At 38.1% G+C, this 20,634-nt stretch overlaps 1 protein-coding gene across 2 annotated transcripts; it reads left to right on the top strand.

Moving 5' to 3' along the window:
* Positions 1–13,628: 13,628 nt before the first annotated feature.
* Positions 13,629–19,948, top strand: LOC116246022 (transcription factor bHLH68-like). 2 transcript variants are annotated; one of them, XM_031617694.2, is made up of 9 exons: positions 13,629–14,125; positions 14,657–14,996; positions 15,843–15,920; positions 16,032–16,097; positions 16,406–16,471; positions 16,630–16,680; positions 16,772–16,819; positions 17,463–17,507; positions 19,524–19,948. In XM_031617694.2, exons 1-9 carry the CDS (start codon positions 13,827–13,829, stop codon positions 19,659–19,661), a joined length of 1,131 nt encoding a protein of 376 aa, XP_031473554.1. In that variant the 5' UTR covers positions 13,629–13,826; the 3' UTR covers positions 19,662–19,948. The 2 variants fall into 2 exon arrangements, with proteins under 2 accessions (XP_031473554.1, XP_031473555.1); XM_031617695.2 differs by having other exon boundaries at positions 19,527–19,948.
* The last annotated feature ends 686 nt before the right edge of the window (positions 19,949–20,634 follow it).

Below are 20,634 nucleotides of genomic sequence, written 5' to 3' on the forward strand. Positions count from 1 at the left end.
ATTGAAACAAAGGAATTGTTTCTATCAAAAGTAAGCCAAGAAAAAAAGGACATCACCATAAAGAAAATTATCCTAGTCCTAGGCTCTTTCTCCCTCTATTTTTTTTGCCATATAGATCACTGTGCAAGAGCCGTGCCGAGTCTCGCCTCCATGAAAGAAGAATAGGTTCTCTTCCTCACATTCCCTAGAAGCTAGCAAAAGCCCTACCTTGTGCTGATTGCTTTGTTTTCTACCTTCCAAAAAGTCAAGGCTTGCCATCTTCTTTTTGCGAATATAATAACCATGTGCTCCCTTTTTGGACATTAATGGAAAATTTGATATCTTTCTTTGGTCCTTCGAGGTACCCAAGGTTGCTATGCCTATTCTACTGAAAGCATGCCCAGTCGATTGGTTTTTAGCAAAAGAAGTGTGAATGGAATTGTTGTTGGTAGACCTAAAATACCTTGTGCTTCATGATTTCACATGTTCGATTGATCAACTTGGAAGTATGAAAAAAATTTGGAACAATAATTTGAGGTTGATAGCTCCCCATTCTGTAATTTTGATATATATATGTATATATATATGCGTTTATCTTTAACTTATTAATTATTATGTGTTCTAATGGAAAGTAATGGTTGATTTGGAAGGATATGATATGTTCTTGAGGTTCCCATCTAAGCCACAACATCTGCCTTTGCATAAAGTTGCATCAAATTTTTTAAGTAGGTCTTTCAAATGGATGTCGAATTAAATCTTACCTAATGATGCCCGTTCACATTATATTCTACAACAAAATGCCAGTCTGCTTTCTTAAGCAAGAATATATATCAGTCCCATCTTAGACTTTTTACGAAAAGATTTTTGGATGTCATTTTGCTCTCGAAAAATTTACTGATTTCATTCATTCAGTTAGTTAATCTTATATCAGTCTGTAATAATCACGTTGAAGTCTTGGAGGGTGTTATCTTAATGGTATTAAAGAGTGTTGGATCGCTGGGGCTAAACAGACCTCTTCTTTTTTTTCCACTCCATTCCATCTTCACTGCTTTCTCTTTCTAGTTTTCTCTCTCTTCTGTTCCTAACAACTTATGAGGGGCCTTATGAAATGGTTTCTATCTCTCTATCTGTCTCTCTTCTGCACGCGTGAGACAAGGGAAGAATCGTTTATTGACATTGGGGCTTAGAGATTGTCCCCTGGAATATATAAAACGAAGCAAAGTACTAATATAAAAAGAAGGAAAAAGCTGTGAAGAATATAAATGGCGCTGAACAACCACTCCCTCCCACTCTCATCATTCCAACCATGGTTAGATAAACCCCAGTTTGGCGCATCCAATTGAGATGAGCCACCCAATGAGCACGTTGGCCGACCTTCAGACGCAGTACCGCACTGGTACGTCTTTGGTACCACGCTTTCAAATCAGACTGCTTTCAAATAACTCTCTCTCCCTCTCTTAACTGATGCCCCCACACGCTCCTTTGAGCATCTGCCCTCCTCCATTAATGGCTACCATAATATTTTCATGAAGGCCACCAGTGACCCACCTTTCTGAGCGTGGATCAAGTGGTACCCCTAACCATGTTCATCTCTCTCTCTCTCTCTCTCTCTCTTGTTTGTTTATCGTCATCAATAGCTATTGATGACGTCCACCTCGAGCCCAACCAGATCAGGAATCCTCCAAGAAATTATGTCAGTGTTATAATAGAGTAAAGAATTAAGTGAATTACAAAAAGGTGTTTAGGGCATATCATGTGACTCACTACACTACAATGAAATTGCTAAGGGATTGGCACCTCCCTACATGTAAGATGAACTACATATAAGATGAATGTTGGTAGGTGGTCAGCTTTTGTTTCGAACTCATGAAGCGTTAACTCTCTATACTATAAAAAGAGGGCTACTTATGTGTAGATTGAAGCAATGTGAGAGTGGTGGGACTCAAAGCAAACTTCCTATCCTATAGGGATGAGAGGTTGAATGAATATTTCGGCCTTAAGTTGGTTGATGAGTTTTTCCTACTTACCTAAAAGGAAATTGCTCAATAGAATGAAACATAAAGAATGTTTCAAAAAAGAGTAATTAACTTTGGGTAGTAACAAAAACATAAGTTTGATATATTTTTATTTTTCAGTTAACCCTTACTTTTGTGTACACATTCAAACTCAAATATGTGAATGCATTTTGGTAAAGAATATTGTGTTTTGGAATACATATTCCAATAACACCATATTTTTATTTCAGAAAATATAGTGGCATTAGATTTTTGATTTAGGAACATCGATGATTACACTATCGTTCATATAACAAGAATGTAGTGTTATTAAAACAAACGTTATAAGAAGATCACATAATAACTAATCTGCTTATCAAACACCTTATTAGTTCTCATAGACAAAGATTTCCAGTCAAAATTCGCTGGACCTTGATACCAGATCAATCACATAGCTACAGGCGATTGAAGGATTCAGAGATGAGGCTTAAGACAAACTGTTTAATAGAAAAAATTATTAACAGAAGAGAGAGAGAGAGAGAGAGGGAGAACAAAACAGCTGAAAGCAGCATATGATAATGGCTTTCACTCATTATAATTAGCATGAAAACAAAACCATAAGAATGATGACAGCATGTTAGGTGAAGTAGTTAAAAGCAATTGGTTCATTTGTTTAAAGCCTACGGATGATGTATGGCTTCTAGGATCCTCATGAAATTAGGGAACGCAGTAAAAGAAGAAAGCATGTGCTTTCCATACATATTTATCTAACTATTTCTCCCAATCTCTTTAAACTATTCAACTATAGTACACTAACTTTACCGGAAATAAGGGCATGCCCAGTCTGTTAATTTATTTTATAAAAGAATGTGTTCATACAGATAGTGAAGCTTTTGCCAAGAAAGAAAAAGAAAATGATGATGCAGGAAGGTTCTCGCTAGAGTGGTAGCTTTACCATCTTGGGATCAATCTTTTGTATCTTAGCTTCTACTCCATTTGCTCTAAATATATCTTAGTTTTGCAGATCGAGGATGATGGGGACAAGATCTGGAGCATCGATCCCTAAGAACTCGTGATCACAGAACTCTCTGTGGTGACTGGTGAGGGCGCTCCTTCCCCTACTGAATCATAGACGCCATTAAAGATTTAAAGCAGCAATCATGTTGCTTCGCTTCCAAGGCCGAACCATCGTGGTGTGAAGCGAGGGCCATCGCCTTGGGATCGATGAAATATTTATGTGGTACGGACACCAATGTTTGAGAACCGACGCTTATGATTCCCATCATTTTCTTATTATAACTTTGCCGTATTTTCTGGGGTTGTTTGTCTAATGATAAATAAGTGACCCCTGGTCAGGCCCGTACTGACGCCACCTTTGTCGTGGAAAAGTTTTGAGATCGGACCGATATTAATTATTATGAGTCCGCCGTTTCTTCTTTTGCAGCAGTCGATCTTCATTGTGGTTGCATTTGGTTTATAAGTAAATTGGATTTCATGTGTATGCATGTTTTTAGTTGTTAAAGTTATTTACAGGGTTGTATATTTGATTTCATGAATGAAGATGATACCTGAAAAAGCTGATAATTTAGACCGAAATGTATTTTAGACCAGCTTGGGTTGGATGCATGTTGGTCTTGGATAAGAGAATTGACAATTCTCAGAGGTCGAAGCCATAGGGTTGTTTAGGGGCTTCGGCGGTCTTATGGTACACCTTGAATAAGGAAACTGAATTCGCGTAAGAATAATTTGGGCAGCCCTAAGACGATGAGCAATGGGTTCAGTCTCATAGAAAAGTGGGTTGAAAGTAGGATTTTTTGCCTTTTTTTAGGGGGGGCGGGGTGCGGGGCGAACAATTGAGAGGCTTACTCACAAAGAAGCCAATATATTTTTTGAAAATTCTTACTTTATGAATGTTTTTGAGGAAAAGATACGATAATATTTTATTTTATTTTAATACAAGATGACTACAAGCAGATGCACATTCTTCACTTGTCTCATGGGAATAGTAACGCATGTGATGCAAGATGAACAAATACATCTAAACACACTTCCTTTCGTTAGATTATGCATATAATGTACTAATTAAGTAAAGTTTGATATCAAAATCGCTCCTAATATTTGGTGCACAACGTTTATTGTCAACTAGAGCATATGCCCAATTAGACTTAGAATATAAAGAATTGTCTGAGTTCGTGCTAATGAACTGTGTCGAGCTCAGACCTAATAATTTATCAGATGATATTCTTAAATGGATTTGACATATTTACACCTCTTAACCTCCGAATGAGTGGAGTTTCCTACTGCCTGGCATCGGTCGAATCCTCCATCCAACCTTTTATTCCTTTATGGTGCACCTTTTTAACCTCATCCAAACATTCTCAATTGCAAGTGCGGACCAGTAGTGATCGCCTATCACAAAAACGTTAGCAGTTTCGAATATCTTTAAAAATGTGATTTGGCGACTTGCTTGATGTGTTCTTGATCGTTGAACATCAAAAAGACTTTCTCTTCAGTGAGTAGGAAAGTATAGTGGTCCTCGGTGTCAAAAGGAGTAGGAGTTAAATTTTGGTTTATATATATTTTAAATATGATTAAGCCATCAAAATTAACATTAATCTGGATATGAATCTCCAGTTGAAAGAAATAACTGTAAGTTTAACCACTGCCAGCTCTGAATTATGTGGGCACCAAAAACATAAACATTCTTTCCTCTCAAACACCCCGTGTACTGAAAAGACTCTTATAATTGGGCAGAATGAAAAAGCAAAATGACCGGCATCATTTCTTCATACGATGGCAGACTTCTAATTGGAAAAAAAAAAAAACAGTGTCACAAGAGCATTCTCTAGAATCACTACTGTTTTTGGGAGAGTGGAGGTACACTTTAAAAGAGAACAGTATGTGTGCAACTCTCTCTCTCTCTCTTTCTCTCTCTCTCTCTCTCTCTCTCTCTCTCTCTATCTATATATATATATATATATATATATATATATATATATATATATATATATATATATATATATATAGACACACACGTATTGAACCCTTATTTGCTGAACCTATAAGACATTATTTTAGCCACATATAATGTTGAGAGACAAACAAGAAAAAAATTTATCAATTAATGTTATACAACTAAAACATTCCATCATTTTTTTTTATGTTTCTTTCAATCATCTATCTTAAAAAGATAGATGGTCAAGATGAATCTTTATGATCTAACACAGAGCCAGAGGTCCCAAAATTGTCAGATGCTAGTTATTGCTAGATGAACAAATTAAATTAGAAACACGATGAACCGCTGCCGTGGCTACCGTTTTCTGACAATAGATTTTTAATCCTTCAAACACCTGACAACATCCGGGATTTGATGATTTGAACTCCTTTATATTTATATGTGTACGCAGGCATGTAGTTATAAAGTAAGCGTGGACAGAGATTTAGATTTTGTTAGATTTGTGACATCATGGCATCTTCATGATGCGGGAGCGAGAGAGGAAGAGACGGAAGAAAAAGGAGGAGGAGAAGAGACAAGCAATAGAGACACGAGTAGTTTATGCGGATTTATTTTGTGTTCTTTTCTGTGTGGCAGCATTTGGACGGCCTCTAGTTAGCTGCCCTTCCAAACGAAAAGCAAATAAAAGACCAGAAAATTTTGCCTCATGCTTCTGCCACCGTTAAAAAGAAAAATTCTGAATTAAAAAACCTCAACTAGAATACCTACAGCCAGGAGAAAAGACAAGACATACACAGAGGGGCCCTCTGAACATCTGCGATCGGTCCCACACTTAAGGCCTCAGCTCTTGTTAGTCACCATGTCATCTAAAAGTTCCAGTTCTCAATTGAATTCCGTAAATTCACCTGGCCCTGCCAAGTCAGCAGTATGAGATGCTGATCAGCTTATGCATTGCTCGGAAAGCAAGTGGTATTTAGTCGGATGCTGAGTCAAGCAAAAAACAGTGCACTTGAAATGTCGGTGGTGCAAAGATGAAGCATATAAGTGCATCATGGTCATCAATCCTTTTAAAATGTGCAAGTCTGTCAATGAAAATCGGTGGGTTCCCCATGCATAGCGTTTGAATGCGCACAAGGGTGCGGGTGGGTTAGGGTAATTTTTTCGATGGACGCATATGCTACGTCAACAACCGCGTAGAGTCACGCGGGGGTGAGCAAGTGAAAGATCGTCGTCAAGTAGGGTGATCGTCGGCCGCCTTACTTAATGACATATAGTCAACAACTGGCTTCGGCTAGGAATTTCCTACTAAAGAAAGCCTACTCTCACTCAGATTTTGTATGGAAGTAAATAGGTATTTGGAAAAATGACAGTGATTTGATAAGGCCTCATGGACACAGCTTGTCGATGGTCTGCTGTGGGATAATCCTAGGTAATGGTGTGCTGAGTGCCTAACATTCATCGTTTAGTCCATGGTCCCAAAAGTTTGTTAAAGGCTTGAGAAACCTTGGGCGCTGCACGGGCCAAATTGGTTGTGAATAAGCTTAAAAAGTAAAAAAATGATTTAAATAAATAAATAAATATAATTAATTAACTGTGGGCAGGAGCGAAAATGGGTGAAAATGGGTGAGGTCCTCACTGGACTAAAGCTAATTAAAAATCTGTCAATAAAAAAAAAGTTTCTGGCTTGGCCCTGTTTATGGGTTACCTGCCACCTTTCTTTTTTTTTCCTGTTTATGGGTTACCCGCCACCTTTTTTTTTTTTTTTTTGTGTGTTTCGTCCATAGGCATCTCTTTGATCGTTTCTCTCAAAAGTTAAATGTTCTTTTGTTAATTTACAAAAGCTTAGTAGTGATCTGTTGTTCACCTTAAGTGATTGTTGTGACATCATAATAATATATAGGAATACATATATCATACATGAGGACCTACATGAATATAATGTCAACATCTGACATATGTATGTACTCCTAACCGACCTTCTCCAATGGGTAAGTTCTGGGAATATGTTCTAAAAGGAAAGATGTCTTCGAGATTTCACCACCCTCTATATAAGTGTACCTGCTTCAAAGCAAAGAAAGCAGCCAATTATACGTAATTCATACACTTTGGAATATATCAACATCAGAGAACAATGATATGTGCTAAAGTGATGCCCACACTGGCGCCTACCTAGGTCATAAAGACCCAGAACCCTAAAGTAGGGAACCCACAGCTCACAAAGAAAAACCCTACCAAACTACCTGCATATACATGGAGCTCTCTTCAAACAAACTTTCAGTTCATATGCTGGAAGACCTTGCTTTTCTATTGCTTCTATGTATTAAAATATCATGACAATGTTCTTGTGTCATCGTGTCTTGTTGTGTCGTGTCGCTCACGTGTCCTTGCAGCATGGAGATGCCAACAACTCGGATTAACTCGATTGACATGTGATGTTTCCTGTTATGCTCCGACTATTTGGCTCGCCATTCCCCGTTAGGCTGCCACATAACCCTAACAACGGTCAAGGTCGGTACTAGCCAGGGGTGGAGCCAAGTTTTTTTTTTAAAAAAAATACCTAAATAGATTTCAAAATTTCTACAGGGGTCATCAATTTTTTTGGAAACATTAAATGGTAAAACTTTATTTTACAGAATTTGAACAGGGTTCATGCCTTCATGGCCCCTGCCAGCCCTTTGGCTCTGCCCCTCGTTAATTTAACCTATTTAAGCGTGCCATGTGTCAATTTTCAATTATTTTAAAAATGATTTTCTATACACTGATTTATTTGCTTTTTTAGACAATGTTTTTTTTTTTTGTATTTTTTGTCGATTCATACAAAATTGGTTGGCACAAATTTACCAGATCAAATTCAAGACAGCTAAATTCTTTGGGGGTGGGGCCAGAGCTGGGCTCATGAAGGCTAATTTAAAAGTGACAAGACTCTGCAACTAAATCTAACCCACCTGCAACCATGGGTGCAATAAGCTGACCCATTCCCATCACTCAAGTTGATTAGGGTCTTCACTTATTATTCTTGTTAACCTGTTTAAGGAAACAGCAGATCATGGGGGTTTGGTCCAACAGATACAACTTAGTCCCATATCAAGGGAGCACCAATATGCATCTAAGAAGCGGGCCCTCGCGCCTTATGTGGCCAAGCCAACCCCTTTATAAGTAGCCCTACCCCCTTCCCCTCTCTTTCTTACGCACGGTGTGTCGTGCAGACATACATACACACACACATATATATATTTAATATGCATCTACATGTAAATTTGCAGGTGAACCCGAATTCTACACGAGTTTTACCAATATCAGCACCTTTTCGATGCGATACAGAGGCCGATATGATCCCCTCCAAAAAATCGACCGATACGAAGGCAGATGAGCTCGTGTTGGAACCGATACGGATCGATACATTATTAAAATATAATTGAAAAATTATTAACTTTTTTTTATCTTCTTAATGCCCATACTCTACTGTTTAGGAATTGGGTACTAGACAGATTTTTTTTATTTTACAGCAGTGGTCGATCTTTGCTACAATAGTACAATCCTATATTTAAATGGAATCCAAGAGAATTTCTGCATCCAGTGCAAGAACACTTGGGAAAAAATCACGGAGAAGAAGAGCCAGAGGAAGTTGCTCGACATTAAAATACATAGTTTAGTCGTCACTGTCAGCTTAGTCCTTTCTCTTCTCCTTTTCTTTTTCACATGAGCGAACTGCAAAAAGCAAGCTCATATATTTAGTAACAGTAGTCATTATCTGTACCTCCTTGGGCAGCAGCAACTCCTCTGTCTTCAAGATACAATCAAAAGCGTCAAGATGCGCAAATTTTTTCCTTTCTTTCTACCTGGTTTTATGCTTTGTAGATGAGTCTTTGATAAAGGGAGGAAATTTTTCCAGGGTGTACTAGATAGTGAAATTTCACCTGCAGCTCTTACATCTAAGTACACTTGGGTTGAGTCTTTCTTGAAAAGTTTTCCCCCAGTTAATTACAGCGAAATAACAGAGTTATTTGGAGATCGTTTGGCAGCAGAAACACTTTCTGCGAGTTTAAAATGTTTCATGAAACTGCTTCAATTTCGTGCTTTCACTATCAAACGGCTCCTTAAAGCCACTAATGGAGCAAAAAATTTTGATTGGTGTGGGTACTAATTCAACATGTTTTATGCTTTTAGGGGCATATATATATATATATATATATATATATATATATATATAAAAGGATAAATAGTTAAGATTCTCACTTAAAAATAAAAAACTTTTCAAAAACTGGTGTGAGCAACTGCCCCCACTAGACATCATGTGGCTCCCCCACTATAGTTAAAGCCCTTAAGGATGTGAGCGATAATAGAAGACTAGTCTTTAGTTTGATTCTCGTGAGCACCAACCCCTTGCTTAAGCGGACACATACCTAAGAGAGCAGAGCAGCATATTGACAAATGAAAATTTTCTCAACTCAACGACTCCTTGCTTTCGAAAAGCAGCATAAAGTGTGCAAGGGGGGTACTAGCTACTTTGAGCATGCTTGTGACATAGGTCTAGAGATGCCCCCACGGTGGCCGGCTCATAGGTCCATAGCGTTGCTTTATTCCTTTCTAACTACCAATCTTCCGGTCCCTTGAGTTCATGATATATCACCTAAGTTAGGTTACATACAATACTCTTATAGCTAGCAATGACTTGTAACTCTATTTGCTCTTCGTACAAGGCAACTAGCATGTATGAGAAGAGCTACCTACAATAGTTTGGATGGTGGCGGAGCCAGAAAATTTTTAGCTGAAGGGCACTAGTTATAAAATTTTAAAGTTTTAAAAGGTACCAATTATATGTAAACAAGAATAATTATCTGTAAATATCAAAATAAGCATTTTTTGTTGGTACATATAATTGTAATTGCCCACACAGTGCCCCCACTTGCCTCTACCCCTAGTTTGGATCCTTGGATCCCGTCATGCTTCCATTGATTGAGCTTAACCTAGCTTCATTCACTTTCTAGTCTGATTGAAAGGGATTTGATGGTGTGGGATAAATAAAAATCGAGATTTTGTATATAAATAGAATTATCAGAAAATATGAGGGCAATATGTTCAGACGATTCACAAGTTATTATGTGTAAAGTAATTTTTTTACAAAGGTGAATTACATTGTGCATTGACTTTAAAGATTTCTTTTATAAGTCCTTCATCCAATCAGATTTGTCATATATGTGTGTGTGTGAGAGTGAGAGAGAGAATGTTATCTTTTGATACTATTTACTAAGCAATCTTGGGTCAGCAGGAATAGTATTTCATTTTACTGTCAAACACGAGGACCGGAACTTCCTTTTTTCTACTCCTAAGATCCGCAGCCCCTGCTAATAAAGCTAAAAACTAGCGGCCTACCAGCTACTGACCCGGCCGCGCTACACCCCTTACTTTTACAATCCAAAGTACATAGTAAGAAAGCAATTTTCATGTTTTGTTTCAACTGGAGTTAAAAAAAAAAAAGTGGGCATGCACTTCCAACAGCCATATCTGGGTTGGTACGTCGTCCATGAAGACACAAACACCATAAGTGCACATGCGTCTGCCTTTCTTTTCCCTTTCACTTTTTCTACTTTCCCTAGACAACTTTTTCGCTGCAAATCTTGTTCTTGGAAAAATAGTGGCGAGGAAAATCTCGCGACATGTTTAAAAAGCTAAGCTTTTCTTGGACAACTAATCTCGCAAAGTCGTACAAGTAATGTCTCCGTAAAATGTGGTGCAGGAAGCTCAAACGAAAAAAGGATGCTTTATTACAGGAAGATCGTGTCAAACACCGAGCATCTTTAAGACGGGTGGTGTTTACGAAATACCAGAAAATAAAACCCCAAAATCCGAGTGTAAGATGTCGATAAATTGAAAATATCGTCAGTGTTCGCAACTATACGGCAATTTTTACTACGTTATGAATGATGACGGGTGATTACGTCATCATGCTATGCAAGCAAATGCGTTGCAATATTTCCGGAAGAGCCTTCAAGAAATGTATTATTTCCACTTGGTGTCAATCATACAAACCCGGTTTTCCAAAACTCATTAAAAATTTTGATTTTTATACCAAAAAAAGTTACATAAATGGGTTCAGATACCAATTACTAATTTGCTCCTAACATGATGTAAGATCCAAATCCAAAAAATTATTGCGTGTGCACGGTCAGGAGCACGCGAATCAGATCGCCTTTTGGATCTGAAGAAGATTTGGTGTTAGTGTTGTGGATTTAATTTTGGATCTGGGACGATCAGGATCCATTTCTATAAAGAGGCCAGCGTCATCCAGGCATGACAAAAATACAGTTCATCGTTTAGTTTCATGTCGTCATATTCCATGAGAATAATGGAGGCGTCCAGAAAAGTTTCCCGTTCGGGTCTGGATCCAATGCGGGTCCGACTCGAGTTCACATGAAAGGAACAGGACGTAAGAGGACCGAACATGTAGCTTGCTAGGGATGGTTTGTCAAGGACAAAATGATTCCCACTTTAAAAAAAATGACCGTGTTTGCCCCTTGTCGTTCCGAAATGACAACGCCGAAAAGACTCGTTCCCTTGGATTCCATGCATGTCCAAAAACTTATCCCAAGGGCATGTTCGGCATTAGAGAAAAAGTCAACGTCTTGGATTCACTTTCGAGATTTTTTTTCCCACGAAAAAAGCTCAATGATTTTCATCAAGTCAAAAAGAGTCCAGATCCCAGGAAATCCAATGGCTTAAGCAAGGTCGAATCGGATCCGATCCGAGACGCTTGGCAACCGACTCGGAATTTGCCATTAACTGCCACTGACCAAGCTGAGTCACTTTACCGTCTGTTTGGTTAACTTGGCTTTGAAACAGCCAACTTTCCTCATGGTGTGTTTGGATGCACCTGCTTTATCTGGAAAAAGTGGGACAAGCAGGGAAACCGCTGAAGTTAATCGTACCTTCAACGCAATTTCCTTGTTTATCCCACTTTTTTGGACAAATAGGTACATCCAAACATGTCTACCTCAAGTTGCTAGGGACCCATTGGCTTGTACTTATACTAACTAAACAGTTGTGGGTTAGCTACCACATCATGTACAAACAAGCATCCAATGGTTCTTTTAGGCTCAGCCATGGCGCCATTAACATGGAATATTTCAAGGAGTTTGTCCCGAAATTTCTTGATTAGTTCCTTCCTTTCTTTTCCGATACGCGATCGTTTCTAATGTAATTACGCGATACTGTTTGAGTTCTTAACTTTCTCCAGATGACCATTTGTGCTTGTATTACAGAGGAAACAACTTTTACTGACAGTTTAGCTATCTTTGCGTCAGTAAATGTACTGTTTTTTTTTTCTTTTCGTAGTGTTTGTAGTGTTGATCGACCAAGCTTAGCCCCAACAACTATTGCTTGTACTTCTTATCTTCTAAAGGTCGAGGAACTCTTCGAGGAGCAAATCACTCTCTTCTTTCTATTTCTCATGTTTAGGGTTGTTTTTGGAGCATTAGAGTGACAACCCTGTTATGCTTTTAACTTGTATATTTATATCATTCATTTTGTAATAGAAAAGGTTGACACCATGAAAATTTGAAATGTAAACTAGCTATCTATCAGCCCTCATCCTGACCGTTGCGCCAACCTCCTTAGCAATAAGACAACATCATTTGGATCACTTAGTTAATTAGCATAAATATTGTTCCAATTCAATGAAAATATACGGCTAGCTCTTTTCACATTTGGGCAATATTCCTCAACTTAACAAAGAACATGGGCGTCCTCCACATATTTCCTCAAGTTCACACCCATTCAAAACTCGTACTCATGCACTGTTTCAAGCAAACTGGAATATTGTTGAACCAAACTTATCTTAGCCAATATTCCGATATCCCTTTTTATTTAAAAAAAACTTTTTTTTTTAAATCTTTGAAATTACGGACTATATTTTTGCATTTATGAAGTAAATCAAGGTTTCTATGATATGATCGATACCACTGTTAACTAGAGGGAGCATGACAAAAACCCCCCACATGGCCGGATCTAAATGATGGAATAAGCAGTTAAATCTGAACAGATGAAAACCTAAAAGCTATGAATGACTAGCAAAAGACATCCTCCTAAACTTCAATCCGTGAATTGTCCTCCCCAAATTAGCAAAGTCCTTGTATGCCTAGCTCATGGAAATCTGATAATATCTTAGAATATGAACATTATATATATATATATATATATATATATATATATATATATATATATATATATTCCTTATGCTTTCACTATGGATTAATTAAGTAGCAACTGAGATCACTTCCGGTGAGTGAATTTATGCGGATTCTTAAAAGTACAGGCGCGTCAAGCCCATGCCCTCTGGTACGAAAGTCCATATCTCGACCTGCTTCGCCTACACCACAACAGCCAAAAATTCAAAAGGCCAAAAGAAGAAAAAAGTTTCTTTCTTCTTCGTGTTCTTCGTCTTCTTCTGTTATTTTGGGGAGTTCATGAACCGAGTCTTAGTCACATCCCGGTCCGAGTTGAACCAGTTAATGACCCGGTGGGGAAGTAGCAGCTCTAACCCTAACAGTGACCTTGATTAAGGAACTGAAAATCTTCCTTTTGATGATCTGGGGACACTGTCACCACCTTTTCTGCCACATTTTGTGATAAAGTAAAAGCTGAGACAAAAGAAAAGATGGAGAGAGAGAGCAAGGAGCATATAAAAATTCAAATCCAAAAGCAAAGTAATAACAACAAAGTTTTCATTGGGTCCATTTCTGCTACAAACACAAAGTTAGAGTCCACAGCCTCATCCCATCCAGCCAAAAGAGAAACAGGAAAGGAGGGAGGAAAAGAAAGAAAGGAAAGGAAAAGAGAGACGCAGAGGGGACGCTACTCGATTGTGTAGAGATTTAGGCCGCCGGAAAGGTCTATACGGCATGAACCCTGGGATGCTGCAGACCTCGCTGGTGCAGCAGATGATGGCCGGAAACCCTGCGTGGTGGAGCCCGAACGGCGTCAGGCCACCACTTCCTCCTCCTCCTCATTCGCCGGCAGCTCCTCTGCAGCTGCCTTCTTCTCAGGCTTCTGCTGCTTCTTCTTCCTCGTCGTCGTCCCCCGCCTCCTCTTCCTCCTCCGTGATCATGCATCATCCGTATCCACCACCTTCTTCGCTTGTCATGAGCTCGTCATGGAACGAGAGCCAAGATTTTCCGGATTCCTGGAGCCAATTACTCTTGTAAAATGACACAGACCTCTCTCTCTCTTTCTCTTTCTTTCTTTCTTTCTCTCTCTCTCTCTCTCTCTCTCTTTCTCTCTCTCTCCCCATCTCAACACATGCGCACGTATCACGGATGCAAACAAGGAATAATTTCAGGCTTTCGAGCCAATTGCTCTTGTAGTCTCTCTCTCCCTCTCTCTCTCTCCCACCACAGACAGGCATCATGGAATGCAAACAAAGAATAATTTCAGACTTTTGGAGCCCATTGTTCTAGTAGTCTTGTAGTATATACCTCAGCCTCTACCTCTCTCTCTCTCTCTCACACACACACACACTTTCTCTCTTCATCTCTCTCTCGGTTTGCTCTTAATTCACTGTTTATAACTTAAGTTGTGTCATCTCTAACTAAATCTTTTCATCTCCTTTTTCGAGGTGAATTAATGCATGTCTAGAGTTAGATTCATAGGTACATAAACAGGTTGCCTAATTTATTTGCCGGGTTCAAGTTTTTCTTATTCTTCTGATGAAAAATCTCGTGGACATTTTCAGATGTGGGTTGGTGGGAGATGAGAAGAGTTACTTTGGAGGCATTCCAGTAAAGAAGATGGAGAATTGGGACGATCAGATGCTGATGATTCCCGACTCCAGTACCCAAACAATGGCAGAAGTGAAGAAGGAGCATCTTGATCAGAGCTACGTTTACTCTCTTCATCACCACCAACGAAACAACGGTGAAGATCTCCAAGCAACAAGACCAACCTGGCCGCAGATTAACCACCCCGTATCTTCACCTCCTAGTTCCTGTATCACTAGCTATAGCAGTAGCATTCTTGATTTCTCCAACAGCAGGCCAGAGAAACAGCACCACACATCAGATCGTTCAACAGAGGTAATTAATGACAAATTTTTATGCATAATCTACAGAAGACAGAATCAAAGAAGCTAAAATTATCCATATTTCCTGAGTCTACATGATGAAATCTTAGGTCGTTTTCTTACTAAGCATGAATTAATTTTGTTGACTATTCATCATCATCATCATCGCCTTGTCCCAACTTGAATCTCTTGCAAAACCTAGACAATTAGAGGCCTACCCACGTCCTGTAAGTATAGTTACTGAGATAGACTAAGCTAAGAGAAGGAATAAACATCAACAGTTATTGGCCGCCTAGTCAAGAAACACTATCCACATCATGTGAATATGAGTCCTAAGGGAACTTCCATTATGTTGGCTATCTATTGTTATGGAAATTGAATTTCATGCAGGCTCATAGTTCAAGTACAGAAGGTTAGGGAAATTTAACAGACTAGGAAACTATTTGCATATCATTCAATCATGTTATAGGTCCCACTCTGAGTAAGAAAGAATCTCTCGGACAAAGCCAAGTTTTATTTGTTGGAAATTTCGGCAAATCAATTTACATATAAGTTTGACATATATTCTTTAAAGAAAAATTGTTAGAAAATATGAGCTGCTTTAGCACAAAAAGAGGCTTTACTTGGTATGAGAACATGAACAACTGTGCTCCTTTGGATTCATGTAAAGGCATGTATGTATAGTCTTTGAAAATAAAGAAGGAATGAAGTTGTTATCCTCTTCTTTTTTGTTTTACTTTGTGAATGACTTTTTCTTCTTTTTTTTTTTTTACTAGTAGGGGGTTCGACTCACAGCCAGGCGGTATGATGAGATACTTCTTCTGTTCACCCAGAATGACTTCATTTTTTATATGTGCAGTGTAATAGCTCGGCAACAGGTTCTGCACCAAAGAAAGCCAGGATTCAGACCACCTCACCTGGACAGACTCAGTTTAAGGTCCCAACCCCAGCCCGTTCTATGTTCATATTACGAGAACGAATGCTTCAGTTTTTTTTTTTTTTTTCAGATCAATAGTACCAGAAGTACTGAACCCTTGGAATTTTGTAGGTTAGAAAGGAGAAATTGGGTGACAGAATCGCAGCTCTACACCAACTTGTTTCCCCCTTTGGAAAGGTATATAAGAAACTCTAAATCAGCTTACCTTTTCTTTTCCTTTCTTTTTCAAAAGTTAAAACAGAAGTAGCTAGAATTGGTGGTTGCACCGGCAAGTTAAAACCGCAGAAGTTGCACATTCAGGTGCCTGGTGGGAACTGATGCAACCAAAAAACAGAAGAAAAAGAAAATTCATTAATTGAAAAAAAAAGATGATAAAATTAATACTTTGTTTTTCATCTTTTTTTTTCCCACTGCCATGGTTCTGTTTTTAACCTATTCTGTTGTTGGGATTATACTCTGAGAGATGGGTGTGGTTTCTTTTGCAGACTGACACTGCGTCTGTATTGCTAGAAGCTATTGGGTACATAAGATTCCTTCAGAGTCAAATTGAGGTGATGCCTTCCTTTCATTCACAAACAAACCAAGAATATGACACACACTCACTTACACTGAAACAGCACGCACTAAAAGCGAAGATTATGGTCATCTACAGTTCTTGGAGTTAGCACAGTCAAGCCATGGCCTAAATATTCTCCTCTTTTGGTTGCAGTGCTTGAGCTCCCCGTACATGGGCAGTGCCTCAGCATGCTTGGCAGAGCCTGTAAGTCGGCAACAACAACCAAACAGACATTTGAAAACATTTCAGCACCACGATGAGAGAGCACTAACGAGTTCAAAGTTTTTTGTGTCAGGTACAATGTGAGAGAGGAGGTTGCATATTCCCAGAAGACCCAGGACAGGTGAGCTTTATTGGATCCACGGCCGCATCAGAAATGTGCTATCCTTCCCTTGCGTGAACTTCATTATTTTATTACATCCCCTTCACATATACTGCATTGAGCAGTGAGCTAACTTTACAGCCTTTTGGTTCTTCTGTTAAATTTGGAAAGCACGTTCTTGTGTCTGTGTGTGTATATATATATATATATATAAAGAGAGAGAGAGGGAAAGAGCTCCAGGAAATGCATCCTCAACAGTTTCAACGCTTTTGCTTAATCTGAACTTACAAATATATTATGTTAACTTGCTTGGTATAATGCAAGAAACAGACCAGCTTTTTCTTTTTGTTTAGATGCCTTTTAGAGATAGCAAAGAGCCAAATTTCATATATCGATCATGAAGAACTTCGTGAAATAAAGAACAAAATTTCTTCTCGGAGTCCAAATTTAGCTACTGGTTGAACCAAACAGAAGAAGTTATATAAACAACTATTTTTTCCGAAAAGCGTCTAGAAATTCGGTCGTGAACTGTTCACCAGAGTGGTCTCTCCCCCTCGCTCTCTCTCTGTAGTATCTATCTATCTTTCAGGTTGCACGCACACACGGTCACACGCACGAAGATCGCGTACTGTCAACTCAGTGTCTTCTTTTTATTGCCAAACAGTTGCTGAATGAATCGTGCTTGAAGAGAAGAGCGGCAGCAGATCAGGTACGCAGTGACTTGTCATGAACCCTACTTCTTGTTCGACCCATCCGCGAATGAAAAGTGAAAGCAGAAGCCTCGACGGCCAAGAGAAGGAAAGCGGGAAAACTGGACAGGCTTCCCACCTTTTCTTCCTCAACGATGCCCTTTAGTAACCTTTCCTTCTTTTCAACAAAAAGCTACTTTATTTTTCTGTCTTCAACCGCCCCCCTTCTTTATTCTTCTATATATATATATATATATACATGCACGCATGCATGTGCATATACATACATGCATACATGATACATATGTGATGCATATGTATGTAGTAACTTCATTCAAAGTTCTCAATTTTATACCCATATGTGTGTGTCATGCACTTGCATGCATGCATGTGCATATACATACATGCATACATGATACACATGTATGTAGTAACTTCATTCAAAGTTTTCAATTTTATACCCTTCATAGTTCATTTTTACCATTATAATTAGGAATTCTTGCAATATCTTTCTATAAGAATCACAGTGTCATTTTAAACCAAAAAAAAAAAAAGGTCGCTAACGTTTATGTACATGAAAGGAAAATTTAGCTCATGGCACACAACATTTGCCGAGTTAAACTGAGTGAGAACGAGTCAAACACGTGACTCCTCAAAACTACAGCAAAACCATGTAATGATACATGCGTAGTCGCAGATTTTAGTGCACAAATTCCACAACTTACTTATTTGGCGATCGAACTCAAACGGACGGATTGCTTCTTTTAGATTTTAAGTAAACACAGATTGTTTTCAAACGCCTGTCAATGAAAGTCATTTTTCTTGGAAATTTATTAGAAATCTATGAATTGAAAGTATATGTTAACCGCTTTGATTAGTGGACGCGTCATGTCATGCCATGCCACCATTAGAAACACATCCAAAATGGCATGCTTAGGAGACGTAAAGCTAACCCACTCGGGTCAAGTCAAAGTTGTTACGAAAACTGGGTCTGGTTTTGAAGAAGCTGGTCAACGACTTGTTAGCCTGTTAAATATAATAAACTGGTTCTGATTTTGCTTAGCGTCCCATTCATCCCCATAGTTAACCGATGGATTTCAATCTCTCTCTCACTCTCTCACTCTTTATATATATATATATATATATATATATATATATATATATATATATATATATGTATATATATATAAAGAGAGAGGGGAGCGTAAAAATTAGACACCAGGATAAAAACTAAACCCATTGATTTTTTATTTTAGAGAGTGTTGTGTTGTTTTTTTTTGGCAATCTAACCTTATTGATATGATCTTAAGAATGTGTTGATAATTTGTTAAACATCAAGGTGTTTTTTTAATAAGAAAAAGTGAACAGCCACATGCCATGATAATAAAAAATAAATACTTTCATTAAAACAATTGAATCAAGCATGATTTATATCAAAATAGTCTTTATAATTATAACAAGATGTTTACATTGTATTTAAAATAGTTTTTAAAATCAATGGGTCTGGTTTTATCTTTGATCTAGTTTTTTACCAACCTCTCTCTCTCTCTCTCCCCCTCTAAATATGTATATATATATATATGTATATATAGAGTGGGTTGAAAACTTTTCACTCTGGTTACATCACAACCAACAAATCCTTTTGAAAGAATAGTTCGGCCTAGAATGTCCGACTCCTTTTCCTTAATTAGTTTTCCCTTGCTATCAAACGCTTTCTAACAGAGTGCTTTGTTTGGCTTTGAGGAAAACCATATTCGACCCATATTTTATTAATCACTTTTTTTAACTTATATTTAATCTTTCGGTTATTATTTTATGGGTAAGACTGAAAAAGTGAGATATTTCCACACTCTATCTCATAAAAAGTCGTTTTATATGAAGTGTCGACCTGTGAACTTGCCGAACTCAATGCATTAATTCCAAGTTAATTCATTCCTCTTTATAAGAAAATGAGTTTTTGTTAACTTATAATTTTTCTTAATTTAGGCTTTTATATATATTTATCCGATTTTTCTTTTTCCCCCGTCTAATACCAGCAGGTGAGGGACGAGCAGAAGAAGGACCTAAGGAGCAGAGGGCTGTGCCTTGTGCCTGTGTCTTGTATTCTGCCCGTTGGTAGCGAGAATGGTGCTGATTTTTGGGCTCCGGCGATCGGTGGAGGCGGATTCCGGTGAGGGATCATATGCGGAAGCATACTTGGAGCTCAGTGGATTGATATAACATCATGAGCGGTCAATCTGCTCAAGATATCGAAGGCTGATTGCTCATGATGCTATGTCTCTTTTCTCTCCCTCCTTGTATCAATAATCAAGCCTGCGACCTTTCATGGCTGCCCACCACTCCACTCTCTTCTTCATCAGTTGTTTCTTAATTTTTAATATTTTCATAGCCTGCTTCCTTCTGTACTCTCTACCACTAAATTAGTAGTATGACTTTAATTCTGCTGCCTTTATTTAAAGCATCTATACTTCCAAACAAGTTCCTGACTTCTCTTACCTTTTCATTTAGTTACTCTTGAGAGAAAGAGAGAGAAACAAAGGTGCATTGATGTATTATAAATATATGTGATTATCCTGCCCAACTTTATTTAGAGATGTTACTATATATTACATAGTGACATTGGTTCAAAAGTGCGATTAATTTGCTTTTTTTTTTTTTTTCTACTTTGTGTTTTTCTTTTCTTTTTTCGGCATTAAGGAAAATTCACACTACTTCGAAAGGTGAATTCTGAATCAAGGAAACGTAGAACATTGCAGTTTTTGGATTATCTTTTTGAAAGAGAGGCAATATAATTTTAGTACTCTACAGGATGAACTAATTATTGAAGCTAATTGCTAATTATGCATAAGTATTGTTCATTGGAAACTCCATTGTTGTATGGGGTAGGTTACATTGGTTGGATAAGAAGGCATTTGGTAACAAGAACACTACGTTCTTTGGGACACAATGTTTCATGAACATGGAACATTGTGTTCCAAAAATACAATGTTTCCTGTTTCTAAATGCCCTCGGTCTGTTTAGTAAATGGGTCATATTTGAATAGTATATACCTTTTTAAGTATATCCACTTTTTTGGATGTTCACATATTTCGATTCGCGATTCAAATATGAATGAAAAAAAGTTATATTTGAATATGGATCTAAATT

Source organism: Nymphaea colorata, chromosome 1 (assembly GCF_008831285.2).
Source record: "Nymphaea colorata isolate Beijing-Zhang1983 chromosome 1, ASM883128v2, whole genome shotgun sequence".
Lineage (NCBI taxonomy): Eukaryota > Viridiplantae > Streptophyta > Magnoliopsida > Nymphaeales > Nymphaeaceae > Nymphaea > Nymphaea colorata.

Bases quoted from the DNA above. Each gene is read 5' to 3' on its own strand.
- LOC116246022 (XM_031617694.2), top strand. From the start codon at position 13,827: ATGAACCCTGGGATGCTGCAGACCTCGCTGGTGCAGCAGATGATGGCC. The intron at 14,126-14,656 runs GTAAAATGACAC...GGACATTTTCAG, and splicing joins TCCTGGAGCCAATTACTCTT to ATGTGGGTTGGTGGGAGATG. The intron at 15,921-16,031 runs GTCCCAACCCCA...GGAATTTTGTAG, and splicing joins CTGGACAGACTCAGTTTAAG to GTTAGAAAGGAGAAATTGGG.